The 17822-nt window shown below is 40.5% G+C and overlaps 1 protein-coding gene across 3 annotated transcripts in view; it reads left to right on the top strand.

Annotated features, from left to right (window-relative positions):
• The window catches only part of dlgap4a (discs, large (Drosophila) homolog-associated protein 4a), an 89259-nt gene that overhangs the window by 62406 nt on the left and 9031 nt on the right, over nt 1–17822 (top strand). The window contains exons 2-6 of one of the 3 annotated variants that reach the window (XM_058643033.1): nt 3090–4372; nt 5193–5428; nt 6478–6555; nt 7750–7906; nt 9705–9945. In XM_058643033.1, the coding sequence (XP_058499016.1) occupies nt 3155–4372; nt 5193–5428; nt 6478–6555; nt 7750–7906; nt 9705–9945 (1930 nt within the window). In that variant the 5' untranslated portion in view covers nt 3090–3154. The remainder of the gene's footprint in view (nt 1–3089; nt 4373–5192; nt 5429–6477; nt 6556–7749; nt 7907–9704; nt 9946–17822) is intronic. The other 2 variants (XM_058643034.1, XM_058643035.1) reach the window with 2 other exon arrangements.

A 17822-nucleotide genomic window follows, 5' to 3' on the forward strand; every position in this document is an offset into this window, starting at 1 on the left:
TTTGAAGCCTCGAGATTTGTGATGTTACTGGTGACAGTTTTTGTGACCTGAAGTCAACATATGTCCCCTGCAATCATGCACCTACTGGATAACACAAGCTGTCAATCCCACCGGTGTCCACTCATGCTGTGATTTTATGTTCCTTTAAATTGGAACATCATTTTACAAAATTGAAATCATGTGCTTTTGGTTAAGATCTGAATCTAGTGATTGAGAACACTGATTTCTCAATCAAGGAAAAAGATTCTTGACATTATAAATCAAGTGAGAAACACTCATTTTCTTATAAACGTCCATTCAAACAGAGTTCTGTTGGCAACTAGTGGAGTCACCCCCTGGTGGCTAACTGCTACTTTCTGGGTTTCATTTTTCATCAAGCGAACATCCACGTCTTCTTCTGTCTTCGACATTGTTTTTGTGGATGTGTACAGCATGGACGGTCACAAACCGCAGGGGTTCTCTCGTATGTCCACATATGGTCTACGCACCATGCTGTAGACACGGGCGGCTGAAGACGTCACATCGGGGCAAGGTTGACCTCTGCAGATGCAGAAAGTGTAAATCTGGCCCTAAGTGAGTAAGTGATGGAAAAATGGGCTGCCAATATTCCCAGTGTCCCAGTATTTTTGATGCCAGTGCTTTGATGAGAGCGATGACAGAAGCGAGTGACATATATCTGTTACACTTCCATCAAAGCGTAGCCAGCTACTGCTTCTCCACACTCACAAACCCGAGCTGTAATGGTGAGCAGGGATTAAGGGACAGAAGTCAGTTGCCCTAAAAACCATTTCTGTTTCCCTTATTCAATACACTGCTGAGTGGATGAGGCACTCAGCCAAGCCTCCACATTTGCCTCGATGGCCGATATACTGTACATGGCAGATAACAAACACAAATTAAGGGGTACATTAGAAGGCCATTTTACATTTACCCTCATCCCAGAGATGCTGAGGACAAATGACCATTGGCTCCTGTATTCATCAGCGCTGTCATCCACTGTCAGTTTCCCGGTGATCCCTTTTTCAATATGTTGTTTTGAACAAAGAACTCTTCCGACAAGACAAAATGAAACCATACACGCAGACAAAAAATAATAATATTACAGCTGACTAAAGGTTTATCAGATTGAATTGAACATTTATTTCTGCTTGAATCTAATTTAGACACAAGACGCCACTGAAATACAGCTATTAGATATTTGTCATTGTCTCTGAATTTCTAGAAGAGAAGAGCGATTGCCCACCGTGTTTAGAGAGAAAGGGAATCATAGTTTATCCCAGAGTAAGTGTAGTTTCAATAGGAAGTAAACATGATTTGTGGAAATGAGGGTTCATTTCCTGCTCTGGAGCGAAGAGCTCTCCTTAAATATAAAGCTCATTTTCCCGTATGAGTCACAGAAGTGAACAACGATGCATTGTCAGCAGAGAAGCTCCAGGCTGTACATCACAGTCACGTCTTTGATTGGGTCTGTAGATATCTGCTTTATTGCTGTGGTGGAACAGTTTATGCACTAAACTGAAAAGACTTTCCAATACTGTGAGACTAATAAGTGATTTAGTCTGGGTGGTATTTTTCCCTCTGTTTCGCCCTCTCTCTCTGCTTCATTGTCTTCAAGCTTTTAGTGAACGAGAGATTTTGAAATGAAAAAAACAATGTAATCATATTTATTGTTCATCTGTCTGTCTTAACATGCATTTTATATGATACAGTGGCTTTGCTTTAAGGTTGTTTTCACATGATTTATTCAACATTTGACAAATGTGAGTGGATTTTTCACCCAAACCCTGACTGTAACCTCTGTACACTTGCTGCTGCTGCTCCACCTAGTGGTTTGTGGTATCAAGCAAATCATGATGGACCTGACAATAAAGGACAAGGACAAGATTTGATGCTGCCTCTGTGAAATGCACGACACTGCGTAGAGACTGTAATATCTGCATTTAGCTCAGATACTGATTCAAGGAAGAGAAAAAAACACTTCTGAATGTGCACGTTCATTAACTTAAAGTACAGTGCTCCCTCTCTGAGGGCTTGGATTGTACACAGATGGGTTTTTTTTTTACTGTTATGCACAGTTAGTTTTGGTCTCTGTAGAGGGACAAACACTGGCATTTTTTAGTGAAACAAGTGCAGCTACTAAATTGGGAAAACATCTTCCTAATAGGGGAAAATAGCTAACAATGTGACAAGAAATTAAGAAATGTGTGGTTACACTTTTACAGGTTTTGTTCAGAATGCATGAACTATCAATGACATAAACATGTGTTTGAATGAAGAAAAGGCAAAAATGAATTCCTCTTCCATCAACTTCAAGCACTGCCTTGTTTTTCTTCGTCTTTTGGCTTCTCCCTGTAGGGGTCGCCACAGCGAATCATCTGCGTCCATCTGACCCAATCCCTGTGTCGTGTCCTCCTCTGTTACACTAACTGACCTCATGTCCTCCTTCACATATGAACTTTCTCTGTGGTCTTCCTCTTTTCCTCCTGCCTCATCCAGTTTAAAAATGTATGTTGGACCCATTGGTCCAGGATGAGAATTTTTCCAAATTCTGACTCAACCTATCCTCGATGTAAATCAGAATCGCTCTCTCTCTGGTCTTGCTTTGGGTTTCACAGATATTTTTAGTACTGATGTTTATCCCAGTTCCCCTGATAGCTCTTTGTGGTGTACTTGACACATTATCTTACTGAATTAGAATTTGGACTCTCCAACCTCTACTGTCAATGGATGTGGAATGGTTAACAATTTAGTTTTATCCTTGAATACTTGTTTATTTTTTCCTCTGTTTTTGTTGTGTGTATTTTGCTTTGTTTATTTTTTCTTGTTTAAATCAGTTTTATTTATTTTCTGATCTGTTATATGACTTGGCAAGTGATAATTACCATAAGAATCTCAATTCCAATTTTGAAGCCTGGAAGCAATTGTGGCATTATGTTCACAGACGTCACCTGCAACTAGTTACCTCTCAGACGTTACCAGCTGTGAGTGGTGTCCATTCATATGTGCCATGGAAAAAAAATGCATGAACTAAATTTCAGTATTGATCACAGCTTGTGTATTGCTAATTTCTGTGCATCTCTGCGTTACAGGATGAACCCTTCAGGTGTATAAACCCACACTGGAGACATGTTCTAAGAACGACACCTCAGCCACCATGAAAGGGTTAGGAGCCAACCGCAGTCGTCACCTGTCTGACACGTGTGAGCCAGGAGGATGCTCGCAGAAGCCTCTATGCCCTTTAACCTCAGACCCTCATGGCACCTTCATGTTGAGCCCCACCATAAACCACTATGGCACTTTAGACCCACATCTCTACCAGTGTTCTGCCACCAGCCCCACCTCCCTGACTCCTGACTGCCTGCTGCCTTTCAGCCAGATGTCCAACAGCAGCACCTTTCCTCGTCTGCACTTCACCTCGCAGACAGACCAGGTCGACTGCTCACAGGCCTGTCTGGCTGGTGGTGGAGTCGGGCAAGGCAGCAGGCCCGGTGCGCTCTCCACCTCGTTGTCCATGGGCATGGGCTTAGGTCTGGGGCTCACTGGTGCTCCAATGATCACCAGTGGATCAGCCACTATATCCTCAGCAGCAGCAGCCAAGATGAATCGGTTACCATCCAACCTTTTGGATCAGCTGGAGCGGCACCTGCCTCTGCAGCGCGATGGCTTCAGTACTCTGCAGTTTCACAGAGGACGCATGTCGAAGCAACGCAGTGAGAGTCCCGGACGCATACGCCACCTGATGCATTCTGTTCAGAAGCTTTTTGCAAAGTCCCAGTCTCTGGAAAACTCTGCAATGAAAGACAGCTTAAATGGGCGCTCCGCTGGAGGAATGACTTGCGGCACAGCGACTTGTGAGGATAGTGGTAGACCAACACGTAGAAGCAAAAGTAAAGACAGGGCTAAAACTGAGGGGCCAAAGCCGAGGCCTAGGCCCAATGCACTGGACCTCTGGAGCTCAGATGATGCTCTGGATTCTGACTCTACCAAAGCTGGCACTATTGCTGTAGGCTACCGCAACCCGCTGACCATGATGACTCTTGGCAGAGCGGTGTCAGACAGTCAGGCTCATCCCAGACACATCCCACAGGGCTACAATACCATCTCTGCACATTCTCTCAAGACCTCTAAAAGCAGCAGTGACCTCAAGTTCTTAGCGTGCCAGGCGACACAGGTAGGATCCAAGGTTGCAGACGGAAGAACGAGGGGAAGCAAGGACGATACACTGGTGAAGAGGGGCTCGTGGTCCACTCTCACCCTCAGCCAGGCCAGGCAAGTGTTGCAGAAGGGCTCTGCTACAGTCAACAAGACCCTGCTCAAATCAAAGTCATGTCACCAAGACCTGACACAACAGTTCCTTCAGGTAGGAGGGCCAGTGAGTATTCATCTTCATCTTCATCTTTTCTGTAAGTTTGCATGGATCTATCTCTAATTTCTTTGAGGTTTTGCTTGATTTCTTTTTGATTTCAGCCTGATTATTTGAGTAGATTGACCCATATTCTATTTATCATGCACACTTTTGGCTCGTGATCATACTCAGCCTTTGGTAGATTTGTCCCATGACATTCATAACAATCAAGTTTTCTTTTGCTGCACATGCTGAGAATTGTTTGCCTTTAATAAATAATCATTATTATTATTTTTTTATATCGTCAAAACCAACCATAAAGTACAAAATACACACTTCATACAAGGCAGTATTGAGGCAGTATTGCAGGTTTTACATGTTTCCCTGCTCCAACACACCTGATTCAAATAAATGGATCGTTATCAGGCTTCTGCAGTGAGATGAGATGAACATTTGAATCAGGAGTGATTAATGATTAATTAATAAAGTTTTGATGACATCTATATTTTTGTTTTTGTTAAGATACTACCAGGAAATAGCAAAAATTTGGAGAGGTTATTTCTGGACTTCTTCTGGTATCTCAAAGAAGAATCTCCTTAATCTACAAACAGCTTGACCTGGTGTATAGTCATTTTTTGCGGCTGCCTTTTTTTTGCCACATGAAATAGCAGAAATGATGTTGTATGTAACAATTGCATACAAACATCTGGTTGTATCGTAATAAAGACATTGAGAAATAATTATATAGGGTTATCATAACATTGCTAAAACAACAAAACTACTTATGGCCTTGCACAGTACAGTACATTACAAGGTCTCACTACTGAATATTTGTGTTTAAATCCAGGTCCCACTGGGTGAGTGGACAGGAACTCTTGGACGCGGTCGGCCCAGGGGAACAGAGATCCCCTGTCGGAGGATGCGCAGTGGCAGCTACGTGAAGGCCATGGGAGACTTAGAAGACAGCGAGGACTCAGAGGGAAGCCCCAAACCGTCCCCTAAATCCGCAGCTCGTCGGCAGAGCTACCTGAAGGCCACCCATAGCTCCCTGAGTGAGCAACAGCCTCCACCACCTCCACGCAAGTGAGTCCCACAGCACACACAGCCTAATCATACAGGAATTGTCACCTTGGTTGTGTCTTCTTTTTTTTTGCCTCAGTTGAGTTAATTTTATGTTCATCAAAAGAGAAACGGCCACAGAAGGAACAGATATATAGTATGTTGTTAAAATAGCGGCAAGACATTAGGGAATTCTCAACACGTCAGGGCTTTCTCCTGAAGGTGCTAGGCTGGCAGAATACAAAGTGTAAGAAGGACTTATTCCATGCCACAAAAACTTTATTCTTTATACTTTATTTTATTTTCAATCCAGTGTGGATCCTCCTCTGAGATGTTTTTGATCTATTGTCTAATGATTTTGTATCTAACTTTGATACACCTGCCAATTTGCTCTGTAATCAGGTAAGGGCCCTTTATGAAAGTTATTTTTTACTGATTCCTTTATTCCCTTTTCTAATTGTATATTTCATGTGGCCTATAGCATCAATTCCCAATTAAAAGTGTGCAATAATAGCCAAAATTTTCCCTGAGGGTTAATTTCTGTGACACCAAAAACAGAAAGATTCCCTGAGGGCAAAATACACCCTTTGATAGAGTTAACTTAAACTATAATAAATAATATCAGCTCAAATATTTCATTAACCATAATCATTTCTATGTGTGATTTAATTTTTTGTATTTGTATTAACAATATGTGTGGACATATCTGCCAAAATTACATAAAAAGTAATTTTGACCTAAATAATATCCACACCTCTTCAAAACGTTGTGTCCTCAATGAAGATGTTGTGGCGTAAATGTTTAGGATCCTCTTACGTGGGAGGAAACATGTTTCTCATGTGCCCAAACTTAGACAGCAGGTGGCAGCATCCTGTCATAAATGTCTGAAGATGCAGCAGCACTTACTGTGAAAATACTGTTTATAGTCATGGCACTGAAGATGATTAAGCTTAATGAAAAAAAGAACAGGATATGACACACACACACACACAGTGTCATCCTCATTTATTACAAAAGCAAAAGGAGGTGAATTCTTTGCCGTGTCTTTTACCCTCCCACATCCACATGGACAGGCCTCGTTACTACGCTCTCATTCGGGAGGATTATCTGTGGTCTCCTCTGCAAAGTGCATGCTCTATGCAGCATCTGAGGTCAGTGTCACCCGTAGGCAGACAGCGTGGCCCCCACCCCTCCAACCGCCCTCATCCCTGCCCCATCACCACCATGAGCCACCACCACCACTTTTCTTGTCTAACCCTCACAGTGCTTTTCCTCTCTGCCCTCACCTTACCCAACAGGTACTCCGAGTCATGTGTTACTCTAGCTCTTCCTCGAGCCCTAATCTCATAACATGCAAATTTTCCATGGAAATCACTCAAACACACCCTGCTGCTTAGTGTGCACACACATTTTCACTCACACCAGGTGAAGAACAGAGGAAACAGGACTAAAACTGTCTTGGATCAATCCAAAAGTGCATCAGTAGAATCATATTAAAGGTGCTATATGTATGACATGTATTATATTAAGATATAGAATGACCCTGATGTGTTATCAGAGATTAAAGAATGATGGTCTATTACACCAATCACCCAATAACACAGCTCGTAGCGTCATAAATATTCAATGTTACCAAACCTAAAAAGGCCTTGCGACCCTTCTCAAAAACATCTTGACCAGAGGAGACAAAAAAACGATGGTCTGCAGTGGAGATGCATCAAAATATAGCCTGAAAGTGAAGAAGTTGACAACACACATGCCTGTGTGGATACTTTTCTCCCATACGGGTAAGCAAAACAGGAAGCTGCAGGCCAGGTCCTCTCATGCACTTTGTTGGTGGATATTTAACCTCTATAATGTTTATACAACCTCCTATCATCATATGATAGTTCTCCACTGCTGCTCTCAAGCAAACACACTTTGATTTTTAATCTCCAAAGACAGTGTTTCCAAAAAATAAAGCAGATGCTGTGTATGTCTTTGCACATAATTATGCAGGGTATAAGTGCAGCTTGTTATTTTGTATTTTCAGGAAAAAAAAAGTCCCTGCACTGTTTTTAAATAGGGATTGCAGTCACCATTTTAAATACTAAAGGTCGCTGCTATTGTACATATTTTACATTCACCTTTAAGCAGATTTATCCAGAATCCACTGTTTCCTCTGTGCTGCTATTTTAAAACCTTTACACACAACACTACCCACACATCCTGGTTGTATTTAATTTTGATACACCCAGGGGGCACGTTTTTGGTGAAAATGAAATGCTACCTTTAATCACATCCCGCACTTATTCCAGTCTCTCTCTCTTCTTCTAAGAGACTGACTGTAACATTGACTTCCACAGCTCTCTGCCGTCCCTGCCGTCCCTGAAAGAGCTGTCGACTAATCGAAGCCTTGATAACTTGGACTGTCTGGTGAGTCCACTGGAGGCCCCTCCACGCCACAGGAACGATGACTTCAGCCAATGCTCTGGCACTTTGGGCAGAAGCTTGGGTACTCAGGTATGTCCATGATCTTATGTTCGTCACAGTGTTAGTATTTGACTGACAATATTGTAGATTAAAGTCATTATCAACCAGTGTTTCCATAACATTAAACATTTTATGGTTATTACACAAACACAAGAAACAGCTTTTTAGATTATTTTGGATTGACTCCCAGTGACGCCCACACTCATACCGCATACAAAAGAGGAGCGAGTAGGATTAATGGTAAAGTCTCGAGACATTTGAGACGCGGAGTATGACTCAGTCTTGAAAACTCACTGGGTTGGGGAACTTCTATGACTCACGTTAGTTTAGTAAGATGTGAAGTTTGGATGGAAAATACGTCGAAAACCAAGTCAAAGAAAAACTCCAAAGTCATTCTATTTTAAACTATTTAAATGTATGTACTGTATTTACACCCTTACGCCTACATCAGGGTGTTAATGAGTGAATATGAGTAAGTCTGTTGGGATTAAGCCAGTGGAATAGAAAATATGCCAGAGCATGTTTGCAGATTGTCAAACTGGGACATTTGCATCAAAGTAAACTTGCGGGAGCTTGTTGTATAACTTCATCGGCCCGGTGCAGAATCACACAGCAGACTAAAGAAACAACCTGTCATAGAAAACCAATGGAACCAGTCTTTATTTGTCCACTGTGTCCACATCAATCAAATAATGTCATATGGCCAGAGACATCATTTAATTGAAGTGTGAGGCAGTCAATTTTACTTACAGTTAAATCCAATGAAAACACTTTCATATTTGCAATTAAAATGTCAAACATAAACATGACCCCTATTTGTTGCTAATACTACTCCTTTTAATTTTATACATCAACCATCACACAATGACAACAAAAGCCTTGCAACAAAGAAATCCTGATACAAAGCTATTTAAAGTACAATTTTAACAAAACACCATTTTAAAACAGCCATAAACCTCTTTCCAAAACATTTGAACTAATACCTCAAATATTGTCTTTACAAGTACTGTCTTTGTCTTAACTGCTCAATATAGAGAGTACAGAGAAAGTACATTTAACGCCGTAAAGAAAAGGTACTTATATACACAAGATAGAAGGATAATGTATACATTATCTGCCCCGGCTGTCTTCAAGATGACAGTACTCTGTATCATATAGTTTGTAGCTGCCCAGATCTTGTACCATTGTCATATTTTTGCTATTCCATTACCTGTAGTAAGGGAATATGAGCAGCTAATCGAGGGCACTTAGAGCTACAACTGGGATATGTTTGCCTTTCTGGTGAGTGTCCCGTGGAAATTTGCCAAACCATTATGACTTTATAAATGGACGGAAGGTTTAACAGGATATGTATCAACCTCGGAAAACTTTCTTTTTTGTTTTTGTTGGGGCATTTTGCTTTGTGCAAAAAAAAAGCATACTACACATCACCATAGTTTAGAGCGACCCTGAAAATCTGTTCGAGGTAATTTCAGAGGATATTTTACATTAAAAACACATGTAATGTACATACAAGTTGCATTGTATTATTAAAGTTCCACCAAATGGTTTTCCCATCAAATTGGAGGCAGTTGCAAGAGTTCAAATTATTGACTATTTTTAATTAATCGTATAACTTTTTTGTCCTTTTATTACCACCTATATTCTTTCTTTAGTAGTCCAAATGTCATGTCATATTATAATCGTCCGTCAAATTGTTATTTTTATATTTAATACTTTACATGATGGAATTGTCACTTCATCTATTTACATGTACCCCTTCAAACCACTAGTTAGGATGGACTTACTGTAGTGACTGCATGTTTCTCAGTCTGCCCTCTGCCCTTAGCGTGTGAGTCTGCACACGATCTTTCAGGTATGTGGTCAAGGCTGCGGGCACGCCGTCTCGTACTGTGAGGGGGAATCGCAGGCGGTGGATGCTCTGGATCTGCCCGCGCCGACGTGCTTCCGGTCACGCAGCCACAGCTACCTGCGGGCCATCCAGGCGGGCTGTTCCCAGGACGAAGATACAGCCTCTGTGGACTCAGACTCACCACCGCCCACCACTGCAGGCTACACCTACAACACCAGTGAGTACCCGTGACAGGAAAGGTGGGACACGGCTCCTGGAGAGAGAGAGAGAGAGAGAGAGATTACAAAAATATTAGTTGAAAGGTAGGAAGTACTTGCCAAATATCTTTAATGTCATTTTGTAGAAATGTGACCACATCCACAAAACCAGAATGAAAAGTACATTTCTTTATAAAGCATGTGTAGAGAAGATAAAACATTTACATGAAAAAATATACTGATATATACAGTCAGTAATTAAAACTACATATTCACCCTGTTGTGTCTTCAATTAACAGCTTTGTTTCTGTGTGAATTAGTTTGTTGTATTGTGAGCCAACCCTGCTGAAAGATCTTTATAAAAAAAAGGAAGAAAATACTCTACACTACGTCGTTAGTGACAGAATAGCGACATTTCACTCTCAATTAAGAGTTTTTGGTTACACCATATTTTGGCTCGAATGAATGAATCGTTCTAAAGCTCCGCACCAGAAACATCCACCTCAGTGACTATGCTGAGAAATATTTAACCATTATTTTCAGAACGATTGTGTAAGTGTAACATCTGTCTGCTGCACCTCCATGAACATGTGGACACATCTCCATTGTAAAGGACAATTGTGTGGAAGGAAACAGTTATAATAAGGACGGGGCGTCCACTTCACCAACCAAAAACCTGTGTAATGTCTCCACTACCAAGCATGCTTTAGATTGCATATGCTGTGTAAGTATTTGTGTGAACAGAAAGGCCAATGCTGCAACTACATAAGTTCATCGTCATAAGCTCACAGTTCAGTTGCAATAAAATATGACAGAAAAAGACGTAAAAGTCAAGTCCGTGTTTGTTTCTTCCTCTGGCAGATTTTGCAGCTTCCACGGACTTTTCTTTCTGTTCTTGATTTAGGACTCTTTTATTTAGTGGGGGTATTTTTAGGCTGACTGACACACTGCATATTTATGAGCGACTGCACCCACACATTTTCAGTGATGTTCTAGCCAGGGCACTGTGGGAGCTTTTGTCAAAGCACCACCTTGTGACTGTTAAAGTAGTCCATGGTGGATATTGTGGTGCGATTTGGATCATGCTATTTTTATAAAAAAAAAAAAAACCTGCTGCTGCTTTTCATTTACACCTACTTATGTGACATTTTGAATCTGGACTTTAGTGTTTATTCCCTCCTGTCTTTTACTTTTTCTCTCTTAACACTAAGTTAACACTGTTGTGTACATTGTGTACATTAAAATTTCTCACATAGAAAGACTGTATTTATGTTGGACTTTAGTCTCATACACTGTTCATTTGCTGTTATCATAATGGTTTTTATGGCTTTTGCCATACACAATAAACTACTGATTCCTTGTTAGTCTTTTAATTAAAGATATTGAAAAGTTGACATACTGTACATCTCATGGACTCCATGTTAAACGCCATTAAACATCTCTTTATTTTCCTCACGCATTCCAGAAACCAACCAGCTAAAATTATACATTAGCTGCTCAGTTAAGTAAATCCAAGTTAATTGGAAGGCAATTCATTTGTAACAATTTTGATGAAGGAATTACTGTCAGTCACTAATAGTCACTGTATTTTATATTGGTTTGAAAAGGACTGCCCCAGTTAGGGTTTTAACAAGCTGGTTTGAGGAGGTTGGTCTCTATATAAAGTTAAGACTAATCTTTAATCTAGAGGCGAAAGAATAAACCATAATACATCTTGTTTGATGTTGTGAGCTACCATCGCTCAACTCCTCACTCTTTCAATAGTTTTAAAATCCCCATTGCTCCCCGGGTACAAAATACATATATATATATATATCAGAAACTTTCTTTTGATACTTAAGTACAGTAAATGTCATAAACTTTAAGACTTTTACTCAAGTAATATTGTAAAAGGTAACTTCAATTTCTACTAAAGAAATGTTCTGGTATGATACTTGTACTTATACTCAGTTATTACTTATAGGTACTTTATAAAAATATACTGTTAAAATCTCAATAAAATACAATATATTTTATTAGACATATGTTAATACCTTATCATCTGGAGTTTTACTGAATAATGATCTGTCTGAGGGTTCAGCAGTCGGCCGCGCACCAGACTTTGGGAAACACTGGTCTAGACTCGCGTCTGTTCCCGCGGCGTTCAGAGACAAAATGAAGCGCACCTACCATGGGCGAGTTCTCAGGCAGCGTTACCCTGAGACTCAACCAATCACCTTCTTCACCGATTAAACGGCGACACGAGTCGTCCAATCGTGTGCGTAGAGCGGTAAACTGGAGAAACGTGGACTCCAATCCTCGTCGTAAAGGGCGTGTACAACGAATCTTTTCTTCACAGCGTCGCTGTGTATTTTACGGCAGGACTCCTTAGTCCGTCTCAATCTCGTCTACGATTAACGACCGGGCTGAAAATACGGATTTCCGAGTCTTCCATGATACAGTAAGGTTTTATATCGCTTCCTATGTACTGAACTCTGGGGTTTGGACGTGTGTGTCGTTGTCGGCTCGCTATGAATAGGAAGCCAACACGAGCTAATAGTCTGCCAGGTTAGCTCAGTAAGCTAACGTGGATGAAGAAAGGGAATGGAACCTTCATGGCAGTTGGTAGCAGGCAGGCGGGCGGGCGGGCTAGGTTGTCACACAGTAATGCGGCTGCTGTTGTTAGACAGGTGGTAACCCGGTAGCGGTGTCTTTTTTTGTTGGCTCACCTCCACATCTGCCTCACAATGCCTCCGGCTACTGTTACTCACCGTAAAATGCCCATGTGTGGAAGCACACAGCAATGAGAGTTGACTGGCTACTAGCACGAGCTAACAGTAGCCGAAGCGTACACCGTGTGAACCGGCTAGTTCCAGAGTCTTTGACACAGTGAAAGAAAACATTTTTGGATGCAATGTCTAATATAAGATATTTTTGTATACCACCAAACTGTTTTTATAATATGTGTGTGAGAGAGATATACTGTGCTGCAGTAAAACACCATTTCCCAGTGTTGAGATCAGTTATAATAATACTAATATAATGTATTCCTCTGCCTATGTATTCATCAAAACTGCTATGACGGTTATTAAAAACCACAACGCCTCTGTGAAACCTATAACCTGGTCTGATGGCACATTTATTTAATTGGTCATGTCATGTGGTTAAATGACATCCTAGTAATTATTCTCTTTTATTTAAAGTTAATTAAAAACAATCCCAGTCCTAACATGTAACAATGGTGCAAGCTCAGTGGCATGGCGGAAGCTATGAATCACAAACCTGTCCATTTATAAACTTGTATTACTCCCATTGCTTTCTTTTAAGCAGGACAGAGTTTCCCTTTTAACATCAACGCTGTTGTCCTTTCTGATGGAGGTTAATATACAACTTACTTTTGTAATATTCCTGTTCACATGGGGCATGAGTAGTTGCAAATAACATATCATCTGAAAAGATTGCAGTGGCTACTTGATATAGTTGCATATGCTGTTTTTATTCAGTAGCCACCTAACACTTGTTAAGACCTGTCAATAATTAATCAGCTTCCTGCCCTATGTAGTGCTTTTTCAGTTCAACAGTTAGTACACTTCACTCAAGGACCACCAGATCCCCCTTTATATGCCCACAATGTGATCATTGATATTAATATTGACTTGTTTTAATTCATTTTAACAAATGCTTGTTCTGTGAGAGCATTATAATCACCCACCAGACTACTTAACAGGCTACTGGATGGGAATCTGTAAATGATTGCATTGGAGCCACAAGGTGTGCTCACTGTATCCAGCAACATGTTATAAGTCACTGTGTGTCTGTGTATTACCATAGATAGAGTGTGAGTCATCAGCCATAGCATTACACACTCTTCCTCTCGCTCTCATTGATGAGGTAATCTCTTGACTGAATGGCTGAAGCATCTGTAGTTTCACAGTAAGGTCAACAGCACACAGGTTTCCTCATGACGTGTGTGTGTGGAGCTTTTAGCTAACATGGTTACACAGGGCAGTAAAAGCCTCTCCATTTCCTGCACTAATGACACACTGAAAACCGCTTCTTGGTTTGCCAATTATTTTTGTCATTTAAAATGTATGTTTCATGAAAACATTCCTCCACAAATTTGTGGATTCTGACTTCAGCCTTATGCTGTAGCTTGCAACAGCGTAGTGAACCTGTTTGTTCAGTTTCTTAATGTTTTAATTTATTAATCTGTCACGGTGTGCCCGCAATGTGTGTGATGATACCCTTTGTACAGCAGTGTTGTATCTAAATTGCAGATCAGTTATGCAGTGTTGAGAAGTAACACAGTTTTGACCTCAGAAGCACTTGTCTCATCAGCTGATTTGGCCTTAACCCAGAGTGTTGATCCAGTCAAGCAGGTCAGAGTAGACTAAGCACCACAGGAGGTCTTAAGGATATCAGATCAGCATGTACAGCAGACAGGAATGCAGAAACAAACACTCCAGGTCTGAAATAGTGGACTGAAATGTTTGGATTTTGTTTCAGTTTGAATGGCTATTGTCAATGTAAGCTCTTTTGGAACTCATAACTATAACATGGATGTAGAAACATGGTGCTACCTTTTTTTTTATATTATATCAACTCCCAATTGCTCTATCGAGGTCAATTACCATTTCAGTCTAAATCAAATGTTGTATTATCAAAGTTCAGCTGTAGTAACACAATAATTACATTTTCCTCATGTCATGTAAAAGTACTACTGACTTTCTCAATGTTTGTCTTCTCTCTCATAGACAGCTTAATAACATCCTTGATCAGTATAAATCCTCAAACCAGTCACTAATCGAGCCAGTAATTTTAATTTATATGCAGACTCAATTATAAGTAAGCTTAAAGTAATTATAATTTCTTTTTTTTTTTTTCACAAATAATATAGTTGTATGTGTGTATACATACACACATATAGTTGTGTTTATGGCTTTAACATGGTCAGCGTTCTGCTCAAATGTAAACGTACAGTATATGAATAAACTTCCTTTTGTTTGGTAAATCTGTTTTGTTAAAAGTCATGTTCAGCCATGTGTCGTAGCCTAGTAATCTTACAGTCTGTCAATCCACTACACCACCTTACAATAAGAATGCTAATCTTAGACGAGGCTAATTGGCACTTCTTTTTATGATACTTGGCTCATGTCCAGAGTTTCACAAAGGATCTCATATACTGTAGTTAAACTTTCCTTTTGGGCTTCAGGGGAAACTAACCACAGAGTCTCTCCTTGCACAAAAAGTTTACCCTGTGGACTCTTTAATTTTACATCGAATTCACTTGGGAATGAGGTCAACAGTAGTAAAATCATTGGAAATCCCAACCCCCAAAACAGAACACCAAAAGCTGTCTCCAGAAATGAAGTTAGGTTTTATTGTTTGTTGTTTTCATGGCTAATGCATTTAAAATAGTCAATCGTGTTCACTCAAGTTTTATTTTGTTGTGGAGAGCCATTAGAGGTCATCTGATAGCTCACAGACAGACCTGCTGATGGACTTGGGAAATGTTCTTGGCCAGAGACTGCATAGCTTTCATAACTGAAGCAATTTGTAAACATGTGATCATCATAGTGGTGTTGACAGCATGGTAATTGATCTTAATTGTTTTCAGAGTTAAAAGGAAGCATTTGGGGCCCCTCAAATAAGTGCCTCATAGACAGCTGCTGTCAGTTTGTGTTAGTGTTACCTCATGCCTCATTAGGACGAGGAGGCCGTGTTGTGACCAGTGTCAGCTCAACTCTCAAAAAGGCAGCCCTTTCATTCATAGTGGGGTGTTAATATAGAGGACCAAAGGCTACAGGGACATGAATGGTGTATTTTCACTGTGTTATCCCCTGATTGCTGTGAAAGGTAAAATAATTACAGAAGTTGAATTTGGTTGTCTCTATTTTCAGAATTAGACTGTTGTTCATGTACAGGGATTTATAGTTATAAAGCACCTGACTATTGGAGATAGGATGTTTTGTATGGGTCTGACAAAATAAAATATGTACCTGGAGACTTTTACTGGCATTGCTGCAGAGATCCAAGGCCTGGGCAGCTTGTCCAATTCTTTACTGAAAATGTTTCCATACACAGTAAAGTCAAGCTTGACCACACACTACACTTTGGAAACGGGATTCCCGGGTAAAACACACCCAGGACCATTTTCCAATTTCCAGTTGATTTAATGATGGGAAACAGGAAAATATCCTATTTTATTTAATTTCATTGGTGAAATGAATGTAGGCTGACATAAAACATGCAGCCATGTGTGCTGTCTGCCAGTAAAATGAAAAGCATGCTCCAGTTGTAGATTATTATGGGCTGTTTTCTTTCATCTAAATGAATTACTTTTATGTTATTGAGCAAGAGAAATATGCCTGCCCTGGCTGAATAAAGAAATGTTATCAAGTGGTCATTGCACTTGCAGCCTGCAGGCTAACACAATCTCAACAGCAGCCATAGATTAGACTTAGTTTAACCGATTGGGTTAGAAATCATCAAATGACTTACTTTAGCAAATTTCGGAAGTTGGGTGTGATGGTCTTTAAAGTCAGGTGTGGTTGGACACATTGTTGGCACATTGCTATCTCGAGGCAACAAAATCCACCGTGCATTGACTTGACTACTGTCCATTTTCAGTCTTTTCAGGTTAAGCTATTACCAAAATAACTTCAGCTGGCTAGTTGGTACCATGCCGTACACCATTTTATGTCTTTGCACCATCTATTAACTTCAGAATATTTAATTATTTTTGCCTGAAATGGACTGCTTTGATTTTGCCATGTTTATCTCACGGTTTTCTTCTCCTTCTGTGTTCCAACTTCTACAATTATTTCTTGCTCAAAGCCTGGGGTTTGTGAACCTAGGCCAGTTGGGGTCCAGTTGATTCAGCTTCCATTTGTGTTTTCAGGGTGTGTTAGTCTGACTTCGAGAAATACAATTTACAATGTTTACATCTGTTTAGAAAATACAATTTCAGTTGGACTAACGCATCTAAGATGTTTTTTTCTAATATTATGTAAACGTTCTGTTTTGCGCAATCTCTACCTGTCGTGGATCTGAATCCAGTCGTCACGTTACATATTGCAGTGAGGCAGTGAAATTGATTAGGCTTTTTGCGTAAGGTGTGAATTGTCTGTAATTAGCACACTTTACTATTAACAGTTTGCTACATCAAAGGACAAAGGATAAATGCTTGTGCTTGGTCAACTGTTAATGTCTGTTTTATGGTCTATTTTAAGGTAAATGGACTTTATAGCTCTGTGTGAGTAAGAGATTCAATGCAGCTGCGTAGACACAACAAATAATAGGCGGGCACTCAGACTCGGCCTTTTATGAGACACACGTCATTGTTGGGTATGTCATGCATCTGTGCTATGAGCACCACAGGATGTTTCTCATTCTTTCAAAATAAACGTTCTGTTGTTGGGTGGATATGTTTTCCTGGGTGAGGTCAAGGCCATATGACTAAGTTATGAATGTGGATTCTACTGTCTTGTTTGTGTATGATGGTGGGAAGTGCAGCACCCTCACAGTTATAGGGTGTTAAGTTGCTCTTTTCATTAAAGTTTTATTAATCCCCTTAGGAAAAGTATTCCTCTGCATTTGATGCATCCTAGAATTCGGAGCAGTGGGCTGCCACACTGAGTAGTGCCCGGGGAGCATTGGGAGTTGGGTACCTTGCTCAGGGGTACCCCAGCCCTTTTTGACCGGGTGGGGATTTGAACCAGCGACCTTCCGGTTACAAGTGAAGTTCCCTTTCCACTTGGCCACGGGCTGCCTATTGAAACCACTACTTAAATAATTTTCTTTGGTCAGCTTTTCTAAAAGACAAATTTTACCCAGCATGTGTGAGGGACACTGTAATGAGTATTTGCTCTGTGTTGTGCAGTTCATTCAATCATCTGTCGCCAGTCTGCCAGCTGTT

Source organism: Solea solea, chromosome 11, assembly GCF_958295425.1.
Source record: "Solea solea chromosome 11, fSolSol10.1, whole genome shotgun sequence".
Classification (NCBI taxonomy): domain Eukaryota; kingdom Metazoa; phylum Chordata; class Actinopteri; order Pleuronectiformes; family Soleidae; genus Solea; species Solea solea.